The following is a 26796-nucleotide window of genomic DNA, read 5'->3' as shown; positions in this document are numbered from 1 at the left end:
AGCAATGACAAAACTAATTCTCGAAACATCAAAACAGCACTGGAGTAGGATTTTGGTAAGGCGTTTAATCTTTAAGTCAACCTAACAAATAATCATACCTATTCCATAGAGTTATAGGAGCCTATAAAATAATATTAAAAAGTTATCCTTTTTCATCACAAAGTTTTCTATCTCTGATAACTACCTGAATTTCTACATTTTAGTGACATCAAGTATAAAGGATCACCTGATACAATAAAAAAATGTATCCTAAGCATTATATCTCAACTTGGCAAACAAACCTACTGAGAAACATTTATGCTAATCAAAGTTTTGTTAACATTTTTTTAAACAAATAATGTCTTTGAAAGAAATTTTAATGTCTAACATTTAGCACTTAGAAGATAAAAATAAAATCACAGCTGAGATCTCTCAATAATAATTTAGAAACAACATACAAAGGAAACAGTGGGTCTGAGATGTTATCCAGTTACCATCTACAGAATGGGTTCTTTTTGCCGATGTAAGCAGAATTAATGATAAATTCTTAAAAAATAAAGAGGCTCACACTGACAAAACTTCAAAGATCTTTACAAAATTGACCAAATTATCTCAGTATGTATTAACTACATGTGGATGTATGTTTACTTTCTCCTGCTCCTACACTTTCCTTTTACTGTCACTCCCGTAGCCAAGGCCCTACCAATTTTATATCTGGAATATCATGAATGCCACAGAACTTTAATACATCAACTCAACAAAAATTTGAGCATATCAACTATATACAAAATTAAAAGACATTATACTTCTTGCTTGATGTGCGTTTAAAAAAAAAAAAAGACATTATATAGCACACTAATTAGTGCCATATGCTTTGAAGTTACACCACCTGTGTTCAATTCTAGCTCTGCCACACACTATTTGGCATCAGAAAAATTAAACAACACTGAGTGTTATTAAATAATTTCCTCATCCACATTACTGAAATGATAACAGGACCTATTGGATAAAATCATCACAGCCGCATATACAATGCAATAGCATAATATATAGTAAACAGTGGTCACTCTCATTATTGGTAACTTTCATTACTAATCACAGTAAAGGAGTGAAATATGACAATTACAAGGTCCTGGACCTAAGGCAGCTATAAAGCCTGACCACAATTCAATGTAAATGTAATTATGACATATAGAAAATCTATGGGAATACCAAGAAAAGACATAATAGTTTTGAATAAAAGGAGAAGGCAAGTGAAAAATTCTTGAAGGATAAGGCATTTCCACACACACACACACACACACACACACACACACGAAGATGAACTTTCTACAAGACAGTAGACATAAAAGATATAGAGTAACAATGACCATACAGAGGTCTAATTCAGTTTCTAATCACATTTTTAATGTCTAATTCATTTTCTGTCACAAATAAATTGAAATAGCATTTGTTTTAATACAAGATTATTTATCTGGAATATCTGAGACCTGAGACCTGATCTTCTCCAGATTAATGTTTTGGGAAGTTCAACACCAAATAAGCATACTAAACAAAGTTTATTGCAACACTTTAAGTGAAACCCAAGCAAAGTGGTAACATCCTATAGATATATAGATATATATATATATACACACACACATATATAAAAAAAATATATATACACATATATATATTTTAACTCTTAATCAAAACCCAATAGAAAAAGGGGAAAAGATCTGAATAAACAATACACAAAAAATATATACAAAAATAATCTGTGGACATATGAAAAGGTATTCAAATTCACTCATAATTAGAGAAATGAAAATCAAAACAACATTGAGATACCATTTTTCACCTATCAGATTAGAGAAAATTAAAAAGTGAAAAAAACAGTGATTTCTATTCACTGATTTCTGGTGAGGCTGTGGGGAACCAGGCAATTTCACGTGTTGCTAGTGGAAATACAAACTGGTCCAACCCTCCTCGAGAGGAATTTGGCAATACCTAAGAAAACAACATATATACTTAACTTTTTGACCTACTAATCATACATCTAGGAATCATAAATCTAGGAATTTACTCCAAAGATAAACCTCCAACAATACAAAAATACATAGGTTATTCATTGCAGCATTATTTGAACTGTAAAATTCTGGAGATGACTTAAATATCCATACATAGGAGAGTGGCTGAAAAAATAATATATCCACATAATGGCATATAATGCACTTGTAAAAAAGAAAAAGAAAGATCTTTATGAATTAATATGGAGTGATTTCCAGGATATGTTATTACGTACAAAAAAGATTAAAATGTAAAACAAGTGCTTATAGTATACTATTCTTCATATAAGATAGAACAGAATATAGGAAAATAAACATGCTCATTTGTACAAAAGAAATGGAGGACATATAAACCAGAAACTAATGTGCTTGGTTACCTAAGAGATTTGCTAGAAATGTAATGGAAAAGTATGGAAATGGGGGATGAAAAATTACATATGGGCTACAATATACACTACTTGAGTGATGAGTACACCAAAGCCCAGACTTCACCACTATACAATGCATACATGTAATGGAATTCAACTTGTATCTCCTAAATCCATTAAAATAAAAAATGAATACATAAAAAGTATGGAAATAGGAAGAGGGCAGTGGGGATGAGAGTGAAGTAGCACATTTCTGAATATACCTTTTTATATAGCTCTGATTTTTTTTGTAATTGTCATATACTCAAAAGCAAGTAATCAATCAATATCAATTATTAATAGAACTGAGATGAACCCAAAATGAAAATAGACACTGAAAGTGGTGGTGCAGAACTAATTTTAAGAAATTCTGGATATATAAGATATATTCATTGGATAAAGATAAAAAGAATGAAATACAAATATTATACTATATTTAGAAACATATGATTTAGCAATTTTTTTGAGACAGCACACTAATATCCCTTATGAATACAGATGCAAAAATCCTCAATAAAATACTAGCAAACCGAATGCAACAGCACATCAGAAAAATAATTCATCATGATGAAGTGGGCTTCATCCCAGGGATTCAGGGATGGTTCAACATACATAAATCAATAAATGTGATTCACCACATAAACAGAAACAAAAACAAAGATCATATGATCATCTCAATAGATGCAGAAAAAGCATTCCACAGAATTCAGCACCCTTTCATGATAAATACTCTCAACAAACTAGTCATAGAAGGAGAATATCTCAAAATTACAAAAGCCATAAACAACAAACCCACAGCTAGCATCATAGTGAATGGGAAAAGTTAAAAGCATGCCCACTGAGAACTGGAACAATACAAGGATCTCCACTGTCACCACTTCTATTCAACGTAGTGCTGGAAGACCTAGACAGAGCAATCAGACAAGAGAAAGAAATTAAGGGTGTCCAAATCAGGAAAGAAAAGGTCAAACTATCACTTTTGCAGATGATATGATCTTATACCTAGAAAACCACAAAGATTCTACCAAGTGACTCCTAGAATTAATAAATAAATTCAGCAAAATCTCAGGTTACAAAATCAATGTACACAAATCAGTAGTATTCCTATACACCAATAACAGTCAAGCTGAGGGTCAAATTGAGTCTTACTCAGTATCATTTACATTTGCTACAAAAAAAATAAAATACCTAGTAATATACTTAACCAAGGGGGTAAAAAACTCTACAAAAAGAACTATGAAACACTGAAGAAGCAAATCACAGATGATCCAAACAGGTGCAAAAACATATCAGGCTCACGGATTGGCAGAATCAGTGTTATTAAAATGTCCATACTACCCAAAGTGATTTACAGATTCAATGCAATTCCCATCAAAATGCCAATGTCATATTTCACAGATCTAGAAAAAAGTAATTCTATGCTTTGTTTGGAACAAGAAAAGAGCCCAAATAGCCAAAAGCAAAAAGAACAAACTTGGAAGCATCACATTACCAGATTTCAAACTACACAACAATGCTACAGTAGCTAAGAGCATGGTTTTGGCACAAAACTAGAGACACAGACCATGGAACAAAACACAAAACCCAGACATAAAACTATACACATACACATACTGATCTTTGACAAAGACAACCATTTACACTGGGGAAAACAATCACTATTCAATAAATGGTGCTGAGAAAACTGGGGAGCCACATGCAGAACAAAGAAACAGGATCCATATCCCTCACCACTCACAAAAATTAATTCAAGATAGATAAAGGACTTAAATGTAAGGCATGAAACTGTAAGAGTTCTAGAAGAAAATGCTAGAAAAACTCTTCTGCATATTGGCCTAGGCAAAGTGTTTATGAAGAAGACCTCAATGGCCATCACAGCAACAACAAAAATAAATGGGACTTGATTAAATTGAAAAGCTTCTGCATAGCCAAGAAAATAATAGAGCAAATATGCAGCCTACAGAATGGGAGAAAAGATTTGCAAGCTACCAGAATCTACAAAAAACTCAAGCAAATCAGCAAGAAAAAAAATCAAACAACCCCATTAAAAAGTGGGCAAAAGACAGGAGTAGAAGCTTTTCAAAAGATAGATAGCCAATAAACATATGAAAAAATGCTCAACATCACTAATCATCAGGGAAATGAAAATTAAAACCACAATAAGAATCACCTTACCTCAGTCAGAATGGCTTTTATGAAAAAGCCCAAAAACAATACATGCTGGCACAGATGCAGAGAGAAAGGAATGCTTATACACTGTTGGTGGGGCTGTAAATTAGTACAATCTCTATGGAAAACAATATGGAGATTTCTCAAAGAACTAAAAACCAATCTATCATTTGATCCAGCAATCCCACTACCAGGTACTTACACAAAGAAAAACAAGCCACTTTATCAAAAAGACAAGTGAACTCAAATGTTTATTGTAGCACAATTTACAACTGCTAAGATTTGGAATCAATCCAAATCCCCATCAATTCATGAGTGGATTAACAAAATGTAGTATATATTATATACATATATATATAGCATGGAATACTACCCAGCAATAAAGAAGGATATCTGAATGCCTTTTACAACAATTTGGATGGAACTGGAGACTATTCTCCTAAGTGAAGTATCTAAAGAATGGAAAAACAAACACCACATGTACTCACTATTCAATTGGAACCAACTGATAAGCACACATGTACACAGAAGGAAGTAAAACTCAATAGAAATCAAACAGGGGGGAGGGAGGAAGAGGTGACAGGTGAAAATCTACCTAACAGGTATAATGAACAGTATCTGGGTGACAGGCACTCTTATAACTATGATTCGAGTATTATAAAAATGATATAAAACTAATCAAAAATATTTGTACCCTATAATACTTTGAAATAAAAAAGAAAAATCCCAGCAGACTTGTTTCTAGATAGTGACAAACAGATTTTAAATCTTATTTTAAAAACTACAATACATTAAATATCTTAATCAACTTTGTAAAAGAACAAAGTTGAAAGACCTATACTACCTGATTTCATGATGTATTATAAGGTAAGTAATTAAGACTATTTGTGGTTGGCACAGAGATAAACATGTAGAACAATGGGGCAGAATAGAGTCCAAATATAGATCAATACATGCATGACTAACTGATTTTCAACAATATGTAAAGAAAATTCAATGCGGAACTCAACAAATGGTACTAGAATGAGTGAAGATCCATATGCAAAAAAGTGAACTTCTATCCATACCTTGAACTATACACAAAAATTAACTCAAAGTGTATCACAGACTCTAAATGTAAAACCTAAACCTAAAAAACTCATACATAAAAGTATGAGAGAAAAATCTCAGTGATCTTTGGTTAGGCAAAAATTTATTAGAAATGACACCAAAAGCATGATCTATAAAAGAGAAAAAAAGACTAACTTCCTCAAAATTACAGATTTCTTTTCCTCTCTCATAAAATGGAAGAAAGTATTCCCAAATCATTTATCTGTTAAAGAACCTGTATCTGGAATATATAAAGAACTCTAAAAAACTCCGTATTAAAATAAACAACCCAATTAAAAATATATAAAGGATATGAACAAACATCTCTCTAAAGAAGATATACAGATGGCAAAAAACATCATTAGATATTAGGGAAATGCAAATTTAAAATAAAATGAGATATTGTTATATACCCATTAGAATGTCTAAAATTAAAAATTTGAACACATCAAGTATTGACAAGGATGTAGAGAAACTGGAACTCTTATATGCTGCTGATGGAAGAGTTAAATAGTACAATCCAGTATGAAAAACTGTTGGGCAGCTTCTGAAAAAGTTAAACATATCCCTACCATATAATCTAATTATTCTACTCCTATGTATTACCCAAGAAAAGTAAAATATATGTCTGTAAAAAGGTTTATATATGAATACAAATATTCATAGTAGCTTTATTTGGTATGGCCCAAAACTAGACACAACTCAAATGCCCATCAACAGGTGAATTCATAAACAAATTTGGGTATACCTATAAAATGAAATACTAAGCAGAAAAAAATGAATAAATTATTGAATCATACAACATCACAAAGGATTCTCTAAATAATTATGCTGAACAAAAATAACCAGGCCTAAAACAAGTACATATGATATGAGATGATAAAATGCATATAAAATTCTAGAAAATGTTAACTACTCTATAGTAACAGAAGACTGATCAGTCATTGACTAGGGATGGAGTAGGGAGACAGGAGAGAGGGAGTGAGGTATGAAAATAGGCATAAATGAGGCCAGGTGTGGCAGCTCACACCTGTAATCCTGGCACTCTGGGAGACCAAGGTGGGAGGATTGCTTGAGCTCAGGAGTTCAAGACCAGCCTGAGCAAGAGTGAGACCCTGTCTCTACTAAAAATAAAAAGAAATTAGCCAGACAACTAAAAATAGAAAAAATTAGCTGGGCATGGAGGCGTATACTTGTAGTTCCAGTTACTCAGGAGGCTGAGGCAGGAGGATTGCTTGAGCCTAGGAGTTTGAGGTTGCTGTAAGCTAGGCTGGCACCACTGTACTCTAGCCCAGGCAACAGAGCAAGACTCTGTCTCATAAATAAATAAACAAATAAACAAACAAAACAAAATAGGCATAAAAAAAATTGGGGGCAGGCTGACGATTTATTATCCTGATTGTGGTAACAGTTTCATGGGTATATGCGCGTTTTAAAAATTTTCCAATTATATACTTTCTATATGCACATTTTATAATATGTTAATTGCATCTCAATAAAGTTGTTAAAAACCTACCTACAAAAAGACTTAGACACGATTGTATAAAGCTGCTTTATTCACCTTATCCCAAAAGTAGAAACCACCTACATGTCCACCAAAAAGTGAATGTAGTACAGTGGAATACTAGTAACTCAGCAATCAAAAGGAATGAACTATAGATACACAACACAATGATGAACCTCAAAAACATACTATGCAAAATAAATTTATAAGCAAGGGTAGTTACATTTATATGAAATTCTAAAGGAGGTAAAGCTAACCTATAGTGATAGAAAGCTGTCCAGTGGATGCTTGGGGCCTCAAGGGTAGGCAGGGCTGGGGGAGAAAAAGAGGTAGCTGGGGACTGACTATAAAAAGACATGAAAGAACTGTCCTGAGTGATGAAAATTGTACACTTGCTATAGGTACATTTTTTTGCACCTAAATCATAACTAAACAAAAATATATTTTTAAAAATATGATTTGGGATTCGTAAGACAAAGGCTTGGATTCTACCTTAGCTAATGTACTACCTCTGTTTTCCTTAGCAACTCACATATATTTTCAGCATCTATTTCCTCATGTATTAACAGTGACAACACCAAGTACACTTGAAGTGAGAAAATACATGTTGAAGTAGCTTAACTAAAAAGTAATAAGCAAATCTTAGTATTATTAACACTCGAAAGTCCTTTTACAGCACAGATTTTACATGTTATTTTCTATTTCTATCCTTATGGTAAGTTGTTTCTGTCCTGAACAATCTGGAGTAACAAAAAAATTATTTAATAAGACATAATAAGATATTTCTTATAAAAGAAGACAACATTTCACATCAAAGCAGAGCAAAAGGAAGCAAGAAAAAGAAAATGAGTCCCCAAACACAAAATAGTATAAGAATTAATATTTTTGTTTTTAAATGTAGTATTTCTAAAATCTCTTCTGTGGCTTAACTAGAAAATATATACTTTGAACAGGATTTCTGCATCACTTACATTACTGATTTAGTTTCCACATTCCAAGTGTCAGGAAATTATAAATTGTTTAGTATAAAAATGGCACATGTACACAAATACTTTTATCACAGAAATAAAGAATACTATGATTTTCTTTTTAGGCAATCAAACAACACATTTGTAACCCATACTCCCACAAACCTGAAAGTCATTACTATTTTTGACAAAATCTTTGGCAGAGTACCACAACAAATGCTCCAATTCTGATATTTCATCTGGAAATGGTCCTTTGAATTCAGAGTCCCTCAAACCACAGAGACACATGGCAATAATATAGGATTTTGGACTGCTGTTCTTAAAAACAACTTTGGCTGTTTTTTTTGGCTAACACATTCTACCTCATTTTCATATATCTGAGAAATGTAAGTTAAATAATGTAGGGAGTCTGTCTGAATTTAGAATGCATTATCCACTAAAAAAAAATTAAGTTACAAAATACAGTAAGATACAGACTAGGCTATACCTTACTATATGTTATAACATTTTTTAAACTAAAATATGACTGAAATACTGATTTGCAATGAAAATACTGGAGAAATACCCTTGCAACAATTAAAGTAAACCCTTCTTCATGATACATATTTCCATCTTCTCTGAATGTTAAATGCAGAGATTGCTAGTTGTCCCACAATATCCTCCTTCCCCTTTTTACACAGTAATGGAAACTTCTAAGAACAGGACACAACTGAAAAACACTTTTCACAGATTCCCTTGCAGCTAGGTGAAGCCATGTGACTAAGTTCTGGCCAATGGGATGTGAACAAAAAGAATATATGCAATTTTGGAGTGATGGACTTAGAGAAAAGGCACATGCTCTTTACTTTCTCTTCAACACAGTCCTGCTGCCTGAAAGGTAAACATAATGGTGAAGCTAGAGTAGCCATCTTGGACCATGGAATAAAAACTACCTGTTAACAATGCAAACCAACATGATCAAAGAAACCTGTATCTTCAACATGATAAAGCTGTCATAATAAGCCAGGACTGCCTGTTTGGGTTTTTACGTTAGAGAAAAACAAACCTACATGCTATTTAAGTAGCAAGGGAAACAAGGGGAAAGGAAATAGGAGACTTTGCATTTAATTCTACTAGAGACTTGTTACCAATTCTAGTGTTTTTATATACTCAGTATATTTACAAACATACACATACACACACATATATATATTATATATTATATATATTATGTTTAATTTTCCTTCAAACTTCATGGCTTACTTCATTAGGACTATTTTTTAATATATAAAACCACAATATGTTAGATGATCTGGAATGAATCTAAGAAATCACTTTAAAATTTTACAGATGAAAAAAAAATTTGACAGTTGAAAAAAACAGAATCATGAGCAAATTAAAGTTAAATGATTAACCCAAGGTCATTTTTATCAAAAATAATTGTTTTTCTGTGACTTATAAATTCTTTCTGAAGAAACAGAGCAAGATATGAAGGCAAAAAGGAAGAAAACTATATTATTCATTAAGATGCATTGTTAGCATGGCAAAGTATATACTATAAAACCAGGATGAATTGTGAAAAGTCGAAGGAAACAGTGACATAAATTATATGAATGATCTCCCAAGTGAGTGACGGTACTTATGGTGAAAAGACGATGAGTTCCAAAGGCTGGCACTAGAATATGCTGTCAGTCAGAACAATCTACTGTCAAATGAGAGCACTGGGGCAAGAAGGGTCATACCATATAGAGAAAAGGAGTTCATGTGTGGCTGGCTGTCTAACATTTATTCCAATAGGAATTGAGATAAAACAGAAACATCTGTTATGTATACAGTAAAGCTAGTTAGACTATAAGTGAAATTTTGGAAGTATAAGCTCGAAAGCAATTTCATGTAAACTGTGGAGCCACTTCTCCCAAAAATTGAGTATAAATATTAAAAAACAAGTTATACTTTAAAGATATTTCACTGCATTAGAAATTGACAATTCTTTCATTCAGACAAAATATAAGATAGTAGTTCCAAAATATCAAGTCTTTTTAAATATAAAAATTAGTGCTTATTTCCTTTAAAAAAGAATGAAAAGGGAAATTTGTTATAAATGTAGATTTCAAACAATTCTTACATGAGTTGATGTTCAAAATGTTGAAATTGTGCAGTAATCTCCAACACACAATTAGACACATAAAATTTCTTGAACTGATGGAGGTGTATGTACTCTTAGAGGTGTATGTCTGGTAGCAAGTGCTTAGAATTCATAAAGTATTCTTTGTCATGGGAAACTAACCTTATGTCAAGAAACAACAGCATTCACTACAACTCTTTGAGTTCATTCTTTTCCTTTCTTCTAAGTTAGGAGGTCATTTTTGGCAATAATCAGATGTCTGTGTCATCAAGAAAAGGATAACAAAATCCTTTTCAATTTTTAGGTCATCCAGGCATAATTAGCCTTAAAAAGTATTCTACCATGTTTCCAATTGTCTTCAGACTTTTGCCAGCAGATGAATTTACAAGATATTGTCATTCTGAAATCAGTTTGCAGAAGCACATCCTGAATACTGGAAGATTCCCATGACACTTTAGCCAAATGAACTTGTGATTTTTCAGCAGCATTCATCCATAAGGCTGACTGTAGCACTGAAAGTTTTACCTCATTTAAATATCCAAAAATATCTCTCCAGTAAACCAAGCCAGGAATAAACTCCTCCTTGTTAAACTGTTCTGAAAGTGACTTTCTTTTTCTCCTAAACAAATAAATAAATAAGGAGACAGCTATTTAAACTGCAATGTAGTGATTTAAGGTATATTCTGTAGGGAACCAACACACTTCTGCATTGCTGGGAATCTTTTTGCTGTTTCCATTTCTTAAGAAAATTTGTTGAAAACATAGTACCTGTAGTTCAAGGTGCTGGCTCTGATAAATTTGGTTACTTTCAGGGTGGTAAGCAAGAAATCTTTCAGGATTATTGTCAGTCTTTGGTGCCAATATATGTCAAGCCAATTGTAAAAGACGTGAGTCATGAGGACTTGAAGTTCTTTCTTCACAGAAGCAGGAAACCCAGATGTATTGCCAACCATTGCAATACTCCATCCATGCTGACTGCACGAAACCCCCTCTTTCACCATGTCAAAGATTCCACAGGCCTTTCAGCTTTCCAAAAGGCACTTCACTAACTTGGAATTTGTTATCCATCAGTGTACACAAAACAGACAAAAATCAGAAACTGGCTGCAAGAAATAATGTTGTTACATACAAACACTTGTTGAATGGGAAATGGCCTTACTCCCAATTTGACAATGATCTGCTTCAAAACACTAGAAAAAACAGTCAGCAGTTCTGTAGTGTATAACACCATCTGATTGAGCTTGGCCCACAGGAAAGAACACTTGTCATAAAGAACAAAATTTTTGTAGCCAGTTCCAACCTTCTTACTGAAACTATTTTAAATTACCATTTTAAGGAGCTTAGCATATTGAAACTTACATAAATTGACAGCTAATTAAGAAAAGTATGTATCTTTTAAACAGAAATTACTGAAGCTGGTTTCTCTGTATTATTCTTTATATGATAATATATATATATTTGAAAATGATTCCATTTGTTTCTTCAAATGTTTCTCTAATTGATGAAATCTCTTTAACCATTCTGAATTAATGAGGTTGTTTAAAAAAAATTTTTTTAAATCAATTTAGCTCTAAAACAAATTCTCCATAACTGTAAACTTAATGTAGTAAATATTTCCTTCAGATACTATAAATCTCATATCTGATTGATAAACCACTGGCAAAAAAACAAATTCAATATCTAATAAACTTAGGTAAAATATACAAATAGTAATTGTGAGACCAACTGCCTTGATCTGATTTGGTACAGGAACTAAGCAGTATAAATAGCAGATACTCTTGCCTGCAAAGCAAGTTAAGTTTTGGAAAGCTTGGGATAAAAGTTGTTTCTTTCTATTTTAACATTTCTAAATCTGACAATATAAAGTATCCTAATCCCTATTAAATGCCTTACCACACTTACAGATATCATTTTGTAAATTCAAATGCATTCTAATAAAGTAGAAAATAAGTCATAATTATTAAATATTCAAAGGTAAATATATTATTTTCATTCTTAAAATCTGTATTTTACGAAACTATTTCAATATTTCCTAAAACTTTTGATCCCACATTTTAAGATTTGCTCTTTTGTGTGATTAACTCTAATACATTAAATTTTTTCAAGCATTAAAAATTAAATATATTTTCCAATAATTATTTTCCATACTTCATTAATATAAAACATTTAATGACTTTAATTTTGAAGCATTCTTCCAATTTGGAAACCAAGTACTTTTCAAGGCTTTATTTCTGAGGTGTTCTGGGAATAATATGCTAATTACTTAAATATTAAAGATAATTCCTCAGTAAGTGCTCTGATATTTTACCACTTATAACATTATGGAAAGTTTTACTTACTGAAACATCTTTCAGGTTTTTCTCAAAGGAGAAATGACTAGATTCTTTAGAAAAATTAAACTTGTATGCATCAGCTGGTCCTGCTCGGGACACCAATGCTTTTCTCAGTTCATCAATATATTTCTCTTTTTCCATTGCCATGTCATCAGCTTCTTGGGAAATCTCTGATTCAGAAACTATGGGAAACATTAACAAAGTTTTGAAATGAAAAATTACTAAACATGAGAAAATAGTTGTTTACTTGTTAGTACTAATTATCACATATAACAGAAATTTAAACAAAAAGTAAAATCAATTACTATACTACACATTTTACCTCAAATTATACCTTTTAACTGAACTAGCAATGTTTAAGAAATGCATTAATTTAGTCTCAAATCTCATGTGAAAAGCATTAGACTCCTGGCAGTCTTTCTCTGTTCTCAGATGAAACACATACATTGTAAATTACCACAGAAACTACCATTTAATGTACCTGCTCTTACATCATAGCAGATAAATTATTTCCTGTAATGATTAATAAGCTCATTATTTTACATCTTTCTTCCTTGCCTGAAATATTCAATAGTCTATAGTCTATTTCTCATTCATATGGGCAGAGTCAAATTAAAGTAAAAATGGAGTTCATTCTTCTTATCTCATGTGCCAACAATAGAAAATGTGGATGAAGGGAGGTGATAAGGGAGGAATGGGAAGGGAACTTATATTTACTGAGTCTAAGACATACACTATGCTACAGATCTGGCTTCCAGTTAATTCTGTCATCATAGTATCCTTAAAGCTGATGTTTTACCCATCACTGATATTTTACTTCAATGATTATATTTTCAATTCTAGATATTCTCTTTGTTCTTTTATCATAGTATCATGTTCTTAACCTACTGTTCCCTTAAATATTTGAATATTTTAAACATAATTAAGATCTCTTTCAGATTGGTCTTTATTTGTGGTTCCTGGAATATTAATTCTGTTTCTGCTATCTGCTAAAACATTCTTGTTCTGCTTTTTTCCCTGTTACACTTTATAATATTTAAGCATGGCTCTCCTCTAGCTAGAGTGGCCAGTGCTCTGGGCAGAAGTGGTCTCAAATGAAGTTTGCTGGTTTGCCTTTCTTGGAGTCCCTACAAGTTTCACTAGTTCTGGACCAGTTTTGAAAGTTAATTTCTTAACTTGGTTTTTACACTTGAGGCAAAGTGTTCAATTTTAAAACTCCTATCCATACATAACACAGGCTTAGGGTTCTGATTTTCATTGAAACTTTTATTCAGTCATAGTCCTTAGGGACTGGTCTGAGTTTTATGCTGCATGGTCAAAGGGTAGTTCTTTAAAGATGATTTCATTACCTGGAGATCCCTTCCAGGTTCCTCTGTTTATATAGAGAGCTCAGCTCCAATTCCTTAAGAATCCTGTAGCCTCAGCATTCCACCCAACTCAGGCATTACACACAACAGTCATCTAGACATATATCTAGTTCAAATATTCCATTAATGTACAGTGAAGCTTTAGTTCCCATTGACCACTCTGGTTTTCAGATATTCTTCAAATGTGGCATCTGAAGTTTTACCTTTCTTACGTGCACAAGTGGCAATATGTCCGTATATCTGTTTGCTTTTAAAATTACAAGATTTAATCTAACATTTGTTGGAATCAGTGTATGGTTGGGTGGTTTCCTGTGTCAACTCAGGCTATTACCATGATGAACAACCCATATGGCTCTGTAATTTCATAGTTATACATTACACTTATCTCATTTCTTCCTCATAACACTAAAAAATAGATATTTTCATTTTGGAAAAGAGAAGACTGAGGCTCAGAGAGATCAAGTAATGGTCTAGTGTCATGTAATAGGTAAGTGGAAAAGCTGGGATTCACACTTATAGCTCTCTGGCTGTGTTGTTCTGAGGTGAGGCAGAGAGAGATGAAACATTGGATAAATTATTTCCTTCTATGATTTTGAAAAACACATCAGTACAAAATATTACAGAATATAAGAAAATCTTCATTAAGGAATCCCTAAAAATATCACACACCTTTTCATAACTTTGGTCTATATGCTATCAAGTGTCTGGAATATCCATAACAGGCAACGAAAAAGGGAGTCTTGGAATATGTCCATATATTTTACCTGATCAATTTTGAATAACAAGTTATGATAATGAAATATAATTCTCATATTTCATATAACCTTTGAAAAGTAATAATTAAAATGCCTTATATTCCTATATGATTTTACAGCTTCTAAAACACTTTCACATACTTTCTCTCTCAGAAACAGATGCATATTTAAGATGATCATCACCATCAAACCTATCTATCTTTCAAATACCCTATTATCTCTTCTGAATAAACAAAAATAAGAAGCCAAATGCTTCCTCTTTAAGGAATAATTTTATATATTGTGTTTGGATTATTTCAAAAAGTAAATAACTAACTTTACGTAGCTAATACTTAGAGAGAACAATTAATTCATAGAGAAATAGGAAATAATCTGTAGAAGTCATCTTTAATGCATCTATAGAAAAAGAAGAAAACATAAAAGAAAACAGAGAACATTCTTTGATAAAACATCTAGTTAAAAGTATTCTAAATTTCATTAAAATGAAAACATACGTATCTTAAAATATTTAATAGAATTTATTAATTCAATTCATTCATTCAAAAAAATGGTTAATGAGCATGTACTATGTATGTGCCAGACATTGTTGTAGAGACATGACAGTTAGACAAATGAAAGTACCAGCTTTATAGAGCTCACATTCAAGTGATGACATCTTAGATAACATTTTATATATCCTCTCAGGTATCATCTTAGATATCCTTTTATGTTCCTCCCCCTATGAATGCTGTGCTGATTATGAAATATTTAATTTTTGAGAGAGAAAAAATATCAAACGAAATTATTTATCTATTTACACTTCCCCTTTAAAAACTGTCAAAAAGGTACTAGTTAAAAAAATGTACTTGAACATTTCCTGTAAAAGGGAATGTGAAAATCTGACTGCCTATTTAGAGCTTCAACCCTGAAAAAAAACAACTGGGTCACTAGGTTTGAATTTTGTGCTAAGAACATCTGGAAAAAGCACAGCTGTAAGCATTCAACACTCTAAAACTTCAGTGACCAGGAATAAAAGCAATGGAAATAATAAAATTCAGCAAGAATGCAGCTGAACCACATAATAAGGCATAAAACACGAGCAGGCCAACATGACCAAACAACAAGGAACTATTCTCAGACTGGTAGGAGCCAAAAAAGCATCACTTTTACACTGTTTGTAGGTATATGAAGACAGAAGTAAGGAAAGGAAATTCTTTCCTTCAGATACCTATATATAACTAACCAAAAGACTAAACACATCCTAAGCATGTGTTGGAGCTCAAAGGACATACAGCTTTATCATACCTTTAGGAATCCAGATGGTATCACATCATAAGCCCACTTCACTACTTCATTTACTAAAAAATCCTTTCTCCACTGAGCTCTTACCACTATTTCCATATAGGTCACCAGATATCTATGTTTAGAACAATTATAATCAGAACTAACTATTTGATAATAAAATAATCAGTAAAGATTAATTTACTCTTCAGTAAACTTCAAACTACTCCAAAGACAGGTGATATCTTACACTGAAGCAATTCTTTTAAAAGTCAGAGTCATAGATCATGAACATACTTTGCCACTTAACCCTATGATATAACCCTCTTTAACACTGAAGTGATGATAGACCACATGATAGTTAGAACTCAAAAACATTCATTAGATAAAGTATTGCTAATGGAAAATAAATCAGTGAGTTTAGTGTGGGGGAGATTAAAAGGAACCCCACATCTTTCTAATTTCACCCAAATGAAAAGAGAAAATAATATCCAAATTGAAGGTTGTAGCAATCAAAAAGTTGAACAAGAAAACATGATGAGATACAGGAAGGAAATCCATCTTCATGTTTCAATTATTTAACTGTTTCAATGTTCTTAGTCATATTATTGTCTATCTGTAAAGTACCAAATCACATTTATGTATTTATTATAAGCCTTAACTAAACATGGAAGCAATGTTTATATTATTTGATTTCATATTTTGTCCCTGAAACTTAAACAAGAAAACAGAAATGAATAATGAAAGGCATAAAACACATGTGAGATTTAATACTTTATTAGATAACTTTGAAGATAAAATGACTATATAGTGCATTATAAAATTTTCTGTTTAAAAGAAAGCTTGTTCAATACAGGAAGTCAAAATGTTAACAAGCCACCAGAGAATACAGAAGTTTGATATCACATTTTTGTCACACTAAATTCCATTAACTAGAAAACAAATGGTAGCATACACTGTATTTATGATCAATGTCAACGATAAATAGACATAAAGGTAAAGTTTTCATTCAAAAATATTCTAACCCTAAATGAACAGCTCATTTTCTTTTTTTTCCTAGCCAGTTTTATATATTTGAGATATCCTTGCATTCTTTCAATCAAAAAATATTCATTGAGCAAGTTCTAAGTACTATTCTAAATAATTATATAGAGTGGTTGGCAAATAAGGTATGTCTCTTACTCTCAAGGTAGATCTGTATTATCTAGTGAAAATAATATTCATATTAATAATATTAAGAACAACTGCCAGCATAATTTGTATGACATAAACAAAATGTTCCATAAATGTAAGTTAATTTAAATTTCTGGTTAAATTAAGAGTTAACGGTTAATCAGAGTACTCTTCCCCACCCCACCTTAATGATAAAAAAAATTCAAACAATATATCATCATTGCTCTTTGCCTTGGTAAATGAGGCTTGCTAACTAGATTAGAATTTAATCTCTTCCTTTGATAATTAAGGCTCCTGAAGCACCTCAAGGTCATTTGTCTGACAATAATGTCACGTTATACAGAACATACCATCTGCCAATTAGAAATATCTGAGATATAAATACAGTATTCCTTACATACAGGCAACCACTTCATCTAGGACCTGCCCCCCAAGCTGTGCTGTTAAAACAGCTCTTCTCTTCCAGATGACCAGCATTAACTTATCACCATAGTCTTTAGCCCTGTGCACTGTCCTTCACCCTAAACAAGAACTGTAATCTGGGTGCACCTTCTCTGGCCATACATAGCACCAACCTGACAAATCCGCCTCTACCCCTGTACTGCAACAACCAACCAATAACTAATTTCTCTTACATAGAAATTTACAAGTTAAACAGATACTATAAAAACTATTACAAACATTACTCTTGAAATTTATTTTACAATAATCCCTAAATCAACATCTCTTGTACTGTGTCATAAAAGATGAATTTAAAAAAATGCAAGTATAAATTCAGTTTGACTGTTTTGTATAACAGAATTTGTAACATTCAAGAAAGAAGCAAAATTTCACAATGTATTACAATTTTAAAGATGATATAATAGTTATAGTAATAGCTTCTAGGGAAATATTTCATAAGTTAATAGAAGATACAAGTAGCATATAAATTACTATGAAAAAATTATTTTACCATAAACATCATTTACAACATAACTCTAGAAATGACTGTTGCATAATTATAGAAATAGTTCTCTAAATTTTCAACAAAATACTTTAGAAGAATATTAAAACTTTGCTATATGAGTAAAACATAATGCTAAATTTTTTGTCTTTATATCTGCCATGTTCCACACATGATTTGAGGGTCATTGTCATTTTAAAAGATTATCACCAAAGATTAAAAACATCAAAAGTCTATTTCATACAATCATAGCCAAAATCCTATATATATGATATGGGTTTGAACCTTGCATTACCAAGCCTTAAGCTATGGTTCTGTTTTGTTACATACGTAATACATGTTCATTGGGAAATAATCCAAACAAAAATCATACAAAGAAAACAGAGAACCAGCACCACGCCATACCTGCAAACCAACACTAACCCCTTGACCCAGTCAACCCCCTTCCTCTATCTCCCAGTATTTTCCTGTAGTTCTGACAAAATGTATATATAAAATGTACTATTTATGTTTTCCATAAAGAGATCATTTTACAACTCTGACTAAGTCCTACTTATTAAGACTCAAATGGTAGCCAGAATTTGCTGGGGCACATGCTTGTTTCCCTATTAATATCAATTATAAAAAACTTGTATTAAATATTACAAATCTATATATAAATTAGACAGCAATAACAAGTAAAAGAAATATTAGTTCTACCCAATATGTATTGAAGAAATATCACTAAGCACTGAAGAACAGCACATTTAAATTTTACTTTTAAAACCTTTGTTTTTAATATTACCTGTCCCAGTCCATGCTGACTGTCCATCAGTAAGTGTAATAACAAAACCAGATCCTAGTGTTTTCTCCCAAGATATTTGGAGAAAATGAATTATGTTGGGTTCAGAAGTAAGACAGATTCTGCTTACTTTTCTTTCCATTTCTTGATACCTGTAATGGAAGAATAAAATTAATATTTTTATAAGAAATTGTAACTCAAATAATGTTATTTTCAACACTGGTCTCTCAGCTATATAAACACCAAGGAAATAAGATAATAAGTAAAACAAAAAACTGTATAATACAGTCAACCACTAAATTTAGTAAATCATAGTTTTGTTCAATATTGACTCTCAACTTTTACAGATGAGAAAAGCAGAGGCCCATAAATGGAAAATGATTTGCTCAAGTAATGGATATGAATAAAAATTACCATCTCAACAATATGAGAGGTAAATTTTATCTTTTCTTTTCCACGACAGTCAATAGCCTCTTTCTCTACCACAAAAGAAGTAGTTACTAGAACTTGTGTAAATGACCTGGGAGTGATACCAGGATGGGAATGGGACTGTAATTAGTGAGGATAAATTTGACCAAGTATCTTAGTGTCTGTCTGGAAAAACACTATGTGAAATGGAAAAGGGGAATAAGCACAAATATAGGAAAAGAAAATCTCAGAACCCAACAGATGGCAGTACCCAGTTATGCCTTTTTAAGAAAGGGATGCCCAGGCTCAGTGACTCAAACACACTGTCCACCGAGTCAAGAGCACCCTGTAATAGAGATGAGTTATATCAGATTATCACAGCCTGAAGCCAATAAACTTTTTTTTTGCATTTTAAAAATTCTGTATTGAAGTTTACGTACATGCAGAAAAGTATATATATGAACAATACACTTGATGAATTTTACAACTGAACAAATCTATTTAAGCAGTACCTAGATCAAGAAGTAGAACATCACCACTAAGAACTCATTCTCATATTCCCTCCCTTCAGGTCACTACCTCTCCAAATAACCACTATCCTGTCTTCTAACAGAGATTAGAGTTTTGAATGTTTTTGTACTTTATGTAAATATAATCATATATCATATACCATGTTCCATTTTGTGCCTGGCTTCCTTTGCTCCACATTATGTTTGAGAGATTCATCCACATTGCATCTTATAGTTGTAGATGATTCTCAGGGTTGTATAGGATTGTATTATATGAATATAATACAATTTCTTTATCCATTCTCCTGGTGATAGGCATTTGGGTACCTTCCGGGTTTTGACTATTACAAACAGTGCTGCCATAAACATTCTAGCAAATATCTATGCATTTCTGTTGGATATATACCTATGAGTAAAATTTCTGGATTAGAGGATACGTTCAGTTTTGGTACTACACAGCAACCAACTGTTTTTCCCCTTTTTTCCCACCTCTTTTTGAGATAGGGTCTCACTCTGTTGCCCAGGCTAAAATGCAGTGGTGTCATCATAGCTCACTGCAACCTGAAACTACTGGACTCAAGTGATTCTCCTGCCTCAGCCTCCCAAAGTGCTAGTATTACAGGCATGAGCTACCATGCCCAGCTATTTTTCTAACATGGTTGTACCAATTTACAATCAATCAGTGTATGGGAACTCTGATTACTCTGCAACCTTGTAAACATTTTCCATCTTTTGCATTATAGCCATTTTGGTTGATATATAGTGTCATTACATTGTGATTCTAATTCACATTTCCCAAATAAGTAATGGATGTTGAGCCCTTTTCATATAGTATTTACTGGACATTTGAATATCCTGTTTTGTGGAGTGTCTGTTCAATCCTGTCAAAGTTTTTATTCAGTTGTCTTGTTCTTATTGATGATCTTATTTATCTGTTCTTTGGGGTTTTTTAAATCTGTTCTTAATGAGTCCTCTTATAAATATATGTATTGTGAGTATCTTCTCCCACTCTAAGTTACTTTTTCACTTTCATAATACTATCTTTAGATGGAAATAAATATGATTTATCAAAATTTTTGTGTTATGGTTAGTACTTTTGAGCCCTGCTTAAGACCTCTTTGGTAACTAAGATGTTCTCCTGTGTTATCTAAAAGCTTTATAATTTTATCTCTCACATTTAGATCTCCAATCCATCTGGAATTGTGTATCATGTCAAGTAGGGGTCAAGACATATTTTTCTACATGGATATTTAATTACATCGGTGCTACTTATTGAAGATCATACTTTGCAATGCAGCATTTCCTTTGTCATAAACTATGTGACCAAGTTATGTATGGGTCTATATCTATATTCTTTATCTAGTCTCATTAGTCACTATGGCTAGCAATACATCAATCCCACACTATGCTAATTACTATAGTTTTATAATAAGTCTTAATAACTGATACTGTAAACCTCCCACTTTTGTTCTTCTTCAGGATTGCTTTGGTTAATCTTAGTCATTTGTATTTCCATACGAATTTTAAGATGAGACTATCAATTTCTACAAAAGTACCTAGTGGTGTTTTGATAGGATACTTTGTGTAGACACGACAGCTTTCCAATATTGAGTCTTCAAATCAATAAGGATGGCATGTCTCTTGATCATTTAAGCCTTATTTCTCTCATTACTATTTTTATTTTGAGAGTAGAGGTCTTGTACTTCTTTTGCTATATTTGCTTTTAGGTATTTGAAAGTAAATTTCTGAGTGATCCAAGTTAACTCCCTTACACTGATTTCAGATTTACTAAATAATCTGTTCATACTTAGATCTCACTGCATACACATTTTACACAGACTAAAAGACAGTTCTAACAAAAAAATTCTTTCCTTTAGAAAAACTTTGCATATGGCAACAGGCATTTGCCTTTCCAATTTTGAATCTCTGATCTTGACTGAAAAATCCTAAATCCTACAGAGGAAAGAAAAAAAAATTCTTAGTAAAACTAGTATCAGATAACTGAAAGACTGCCTTGGTTACCTGGCCTACTCCTACAGCACCACCCTACAAAACATCTTTGAAGGTTCTGTTAATTGATATTCAAACAAAATATTCACGGATGGTTAATTATCCTTTGTCCTAGGGAAGGCTGTCCCAATCTTAGGTTAGTAAAATCAATAGAATCTAGCCTGCAACAGTCAAAATTAAATACTAAGAAGTCAAACTATTTACACAAAAGCACCATTCCTCAAACTCCATTAAACAATAAAACAAAATAATTTCACCATGCAGAAATAGCTGGAAGAAATAGCTCTATTTATCATAAAATGTATTTTTTACTCTACACAATAAAGAACAAAAGAAGAATTAAAAGGACATAAGCTATTAATACTATTGGAAGTTAGGGCTAGAAGGGAGTCAAATCTAACATAATCATTATCATCCATTTGTTAAATAGGTTGCAGTTTCATGGAAGCTTTATTATTACTTCAACAAATAAAAATCTACATCAAATAAATATTTTAAAAATTAATCTCACCTTACCCAAAATAACTATGTTCATTTGTCCATTTCCCCTCCATGTCCCTATCTACAGACACATATAATGTCTAAATGTCTTATAAATAAATACCACTTCATATTCCATTTTAGATGGATATACTCTGTGGAAAAAAAAAGCCTTTTTGTCATGTAGTTATAGAGTTTCACAACTAGCATTCTTAGTGACTACATAATAATTCATTAAATGCCATAATTAAAGTATGTTGACATATATTAGCTTCCTAATCTTCACCAGAACCCTACAAATATATTATAGGAACTATTAGTATCCTCATTGCATGAATGAAAGACAGAGGTGAAGTTTAATACCCAACATCAAACACCTAATAAGTGATGGTGAAAGGACTCAAATCTACCACCTGCTCTTCTTATCATAGCACTTGGCCTGTAATTAGGAATGAAGAAGTCCAGTAGGGCTGAAGTTAAGAAAAATCAGAACTCCAAGAGTTTCTGAAGTTACTAGGTAAAGAAACAGGGTTAGACTACAAAAGAAGTGTGAGCAGGGAGCTTCTGCCTTGTGGTAAGCATTGCCAGATGAGAAACTGTTCTTCTAAGACTACTCTAAAACGAAACAAATACTTTAATTTCCAGTCTCCCATCAAATGGTAGTTAACCAAGCTCATATTCTGCAATCATATAAAACATGGGAAACAAAATAAATTAGTCTTGATTCTGGATCAAGCTACAAAAAAGAAATTTACATCTCTGATATCCTATATCTTATTGATAATTGACTGCTGAACACATCTACCTGGGATTCCAAAGCCTGTGCCTGTCCCAAAGAAGGCTTTAAGTTATCTCAAATCTGTTACCTAGGAATTCTACTCATTTTTCCTAGCAATATCAATTGAGAACACACAAATTAAGTCTAAATATACTTATATATGGCAGGCCTTTTCTCAAGGCTAAACAGTTTCTGTTCATTGAAAATATTTTAATAAAACATGATTTCTAATACCTTCACCATTTTAATTATCTCCTCAAAATTTATGCCAGAGGGGGTCAGAGCGAGATGACTGAATCGAAACTTCCAGCGATCGTCCCTCTGCACAAACACCAAATTCAACAACTATTTACACTAGCAAGCTCCTTCAGAAGAATCAAATCAAGTTAACAATCATACTACCTGGTTTTAACATTATATCAAGGAAAGAGGCACTGAAGAGGGCAGAAAAGACAGTCTTGCATTGTCTACGATACCCCTCCACCATCCCCCAGGAGTGCTGAGCCAGCTCCCCAGTGGAGGCAAAATCTGCGTGCACAGGGGGAGGGAAAGTGAAGTAATTGTGGGACTTTGCATTGAAACTCTGGGCCACCTTGGCAGAGGAGAATACAGCACAGAGCAGAATTCTGGCAGTGCCCACTGAGAAAGCATTTAGACCAGCCTGGCCAGAGGGAAATCCTCGCATGAAATCAGAGTTGTGGCTAACCCCACCACTGGCTGAAAAAAGGAGTCTGGGGCCTGCACTAAACCCATAAGGCAGTTGGGCTACAAAGGCTAGAGTCCGTGGATAATTCTAGAGCCAGTGGATTTGAGGTATATATGACCCAGTGAGACACTAAGCCTGTGCCTGTGTCACCCCTGACACAATTACAGGCATTGCAGCTCAGGAAGAGTCTTCTTCCACTTGGGAAAAGGACAGAGAAGAGTTCAAAAGATTTTATTTTGCTACTTGGGTACCATCTCAGCTTCAGTAAAGAACCCAAGCAGACTCCTGAAACCCCTGCGTCCAGGCTTCAGTTCCTGGACAGCATTTCTGGACCCACGCTGGGCCAGAATGAATCACTCTGCCCTGAAGGGAAGGACTCAGTCCTGACATGATTCACCACCCACTGACTAAAGAGCTCTTGGGCTTTGAATAAACATCAGAGGTAGCCAGGTAACAGTCACCATGGACTTTGAGTAAGACTGGGCTGGCATCAGGTGCGACCAGGCACTGGTGGCCACAAGGGAGTGCCCATGTCACTTCTCCCCAACACAGAGAGTGATGGAAGAGAGTGAGAGACCTGGTCTGGTAATTGAAGGAATTCTCCCCTATCTTACCAAAGTTGACCAAGGCAGTACCACCAGGAGTCTGCAAGAATCACAGCATTACTAGGCTTGGGACACCCCCAGTGTCCCAAGCTGCAATGACCAAAGACTTAGACCACAACACTCAATTCCACTTCAACATCTGGAAAGCCTTCTCAAGAAGGACGGGTATAAACAAGCCCAAACTACAAAGATTAAAATACATACCTAACTCTTCAATGCCCAGACATCAAAATTCACAAATATCAGGAACATCCAAGAAAACATGATCTCACCAAATGAACAAAATAAGGTACCAGTGACCAACCCTAGAGTTATGGAGATATGTGAACTTTCAGAAAAAGAATTCAAAATAGCTGTCCTGAAGAAGCTCAATGAACTTGAAGACAACACAGAGAACGAATCTGGAAGCCTATCAGAAATTTAACAAAGCTTGAAATAATTAAAAAATAAAACAACAAAAAAAAAAAAGCAGAAATTCTGCAGCTCAAGAATTCAACTGACAAACTGAGAAATGTATCAGAGTCTCTCATCAGCAGAATTGACTAACTGGAAGAAAGAATTAATGAGTTTTAAGACAGGCAATAAGAAAATACACAGGCACAGGAGAAAAAAGAATAAAAAAGAAGGAAGTATGCCTACAAGATCTAGAAAATAGCCTCAAAAAGGAAAATTTAAGAGTTCTTGGCCTTAAAAAGGAGGTAGAGAGAGACACTGGGGTAGAAAGTTTACTCAAAGAAATAGTAACACAGAACTTTCTAAACATAGAGAAAGATACAAATATCCAGGTAAAAGAAAGCCATAGAATACTAAGCAGATTTAACCCAAACAAGGCTACCTCAAGGCATTTAATAATCAAGCTCCCAAAGGTCACAGATAAACACAAGGTCCTAAGGGAAGCAAGAAAAAAGAAAAAAATAACATATAAAGGAGCTCCAATACATCTGGCAGCAGACTTCTCAGTGGGAAACTTACAGGCCGAGAGAGAGCAGCATGACATATTCAAAGTGCTGAAGGAAAAAAACCTTAACACTAGAATATTAAATCTTCCAAAAATATTCTTCAAACACGAAGGAGAAATAAACACTTTCCCAGACAAACAAAAGCTAAGGGATTTCATCAACACCAGACCTGTCTTACAAGAAATGTTAAAAAGAGTTCTTCATTCTGAAAGAAAAGGACATTATTAAATAATAAAAAAAAATCTTCTGAAAGTATACAACACACTGGTAACAGTAAGTACACAAAGACAGAATATTTTATTGCTGTAATTGCAGTATATGAACCACTTAAATCTTGAGTAGGAAGACTAAAAGACAAAACTATCAATAATCACTACAACTTTCTAATATATAGATTATATGAAAAGATGTGGATGGAAACAACAGAAGGTTAAACAGCAGCAGGGATACAGTCAAAGAATAGAAGTTCTGCTAGATTTCTCTTTGCAAGCAAAGTTGTCATAAGTTTAAATTAATTAGTTATAAATGTTTTTTGCAAGCCTTATGATAACCAAAATTTTAAAAACCTGCAACAGATATACAAAAAATTAAAACACACTACCAGAGAAAATCATTTTAACAACGGAAGACAGGAAGGAAGAAAGAAAGAAAGAGAGGACCACAAAATAACCAGAAATCAAATAACATGGCAGTCATAAATCCTTATCTACCAATAATAACGCTGAATATGAATAGACTAAACTCTCCAATCAAAAGAAACAGAGTGGCTGAATGGAAAAAAAACAAGAACCAACCATATGTTCTCTGCAAGAAACCCACTTCACCTATAAAGATACACATAGACTGAAAATAAATGGATGGAAAAAGATATTCCATAAAAATGGAAACAAAAAAAGAGCAGGAATAGCTATACTCCTATCAGATAAAATAGATTTTAAGACAAAAACTGTAAAAAGAGACACGTTCATTATGTAATGATAAGTGGGTCAGTTCAGTAAGAGGACACAACAATTCTAAAAATATAAGTACTCAACACTAGAGCACCAAGATATACAAAGCAAATATCAGAGCTAAAGAGAGAGATAGACCCCAATACAATAATTATCGTAGACCTCACCATTCCACTTTCAGTACTGGACAGATCATTCAGACAGAAAATCAACAAAGAAATATTGGACTTAATCTGCACTATAGAAACATGAACCTAATAGATACTGACAGAATGTTTCATCCTAACAGCATCAGAACACATGCTCTTTTCCTCAGCTCATGGATCATTCTGAAGAACAGACAATATGTTAGGCCACAAAACAACTCTCAAAAAATTCAAAGAAATTGAAATCATACCAAGTGTTTTCTCTGATAACAATGGAAAAAAACTATCAGTTGGTACATTGGGATATATACAAACACATGGAAATTAAACAATATGATCCTAAATGACCAGTGTGTCAATGAAGA

The 26796-nt window shown here is 33.0% G+C and overlaps 1 protein-coding gene across 2 annotated transcripts in view; it reads right to left on the bottom strand.

Moving 5' to 3' along the window:
* The window catches only part of XRCC4 (X-ray repair cross complementing 4), a 196017-nt gene extending 176985 nt beyond the window's left edge, over positions 1-19032 (bottom strand). Inside the window, exons 1-2 of one of the 2 annotated variants that reach the window (XM_069492305.1) lie at positions 18884-19032; positions 12608-12783 (exon numbers count right to left, since the gene is read on the bottom strand). In XM_069492305.1, the coding sequence (XP_069348406.1) occupies positions 12608-12783; positions 18884-19022 (315 nt within the window). In that variant the 5' untranslated portion in view covers positions 19023-19032. The remainder of the gene's footprint in view (positions 1-12607; positions 12784-18883) is intronic. The other variant, XM_069492306.1, reaches the window with a different exon arrangement.
* Between the last annotated feature and the right edge of the window lie 7764 nt (positions 19033-26796).

Source organism: Eulemur rufifrons, chromosome 17, assembly GCF_041146395.1.
Source record: "Eulemur rufifrons isolate Redbay chromosome 17, OSU_ERuf_1, whole genome shotgun sequence".
Taxonomy (NCBI): domain Eukaryota; kingdom Metazoa; phylum Chordata; class Mammalia; order Primates; family Lemuridae; genus Eulemur; species Eulemur rufifrons.
The sequence above is the reverse complement of the archived record's forward strand: the minus strand, read 5'-3'. Positions and strand labels throughout refer to the sequence as shown.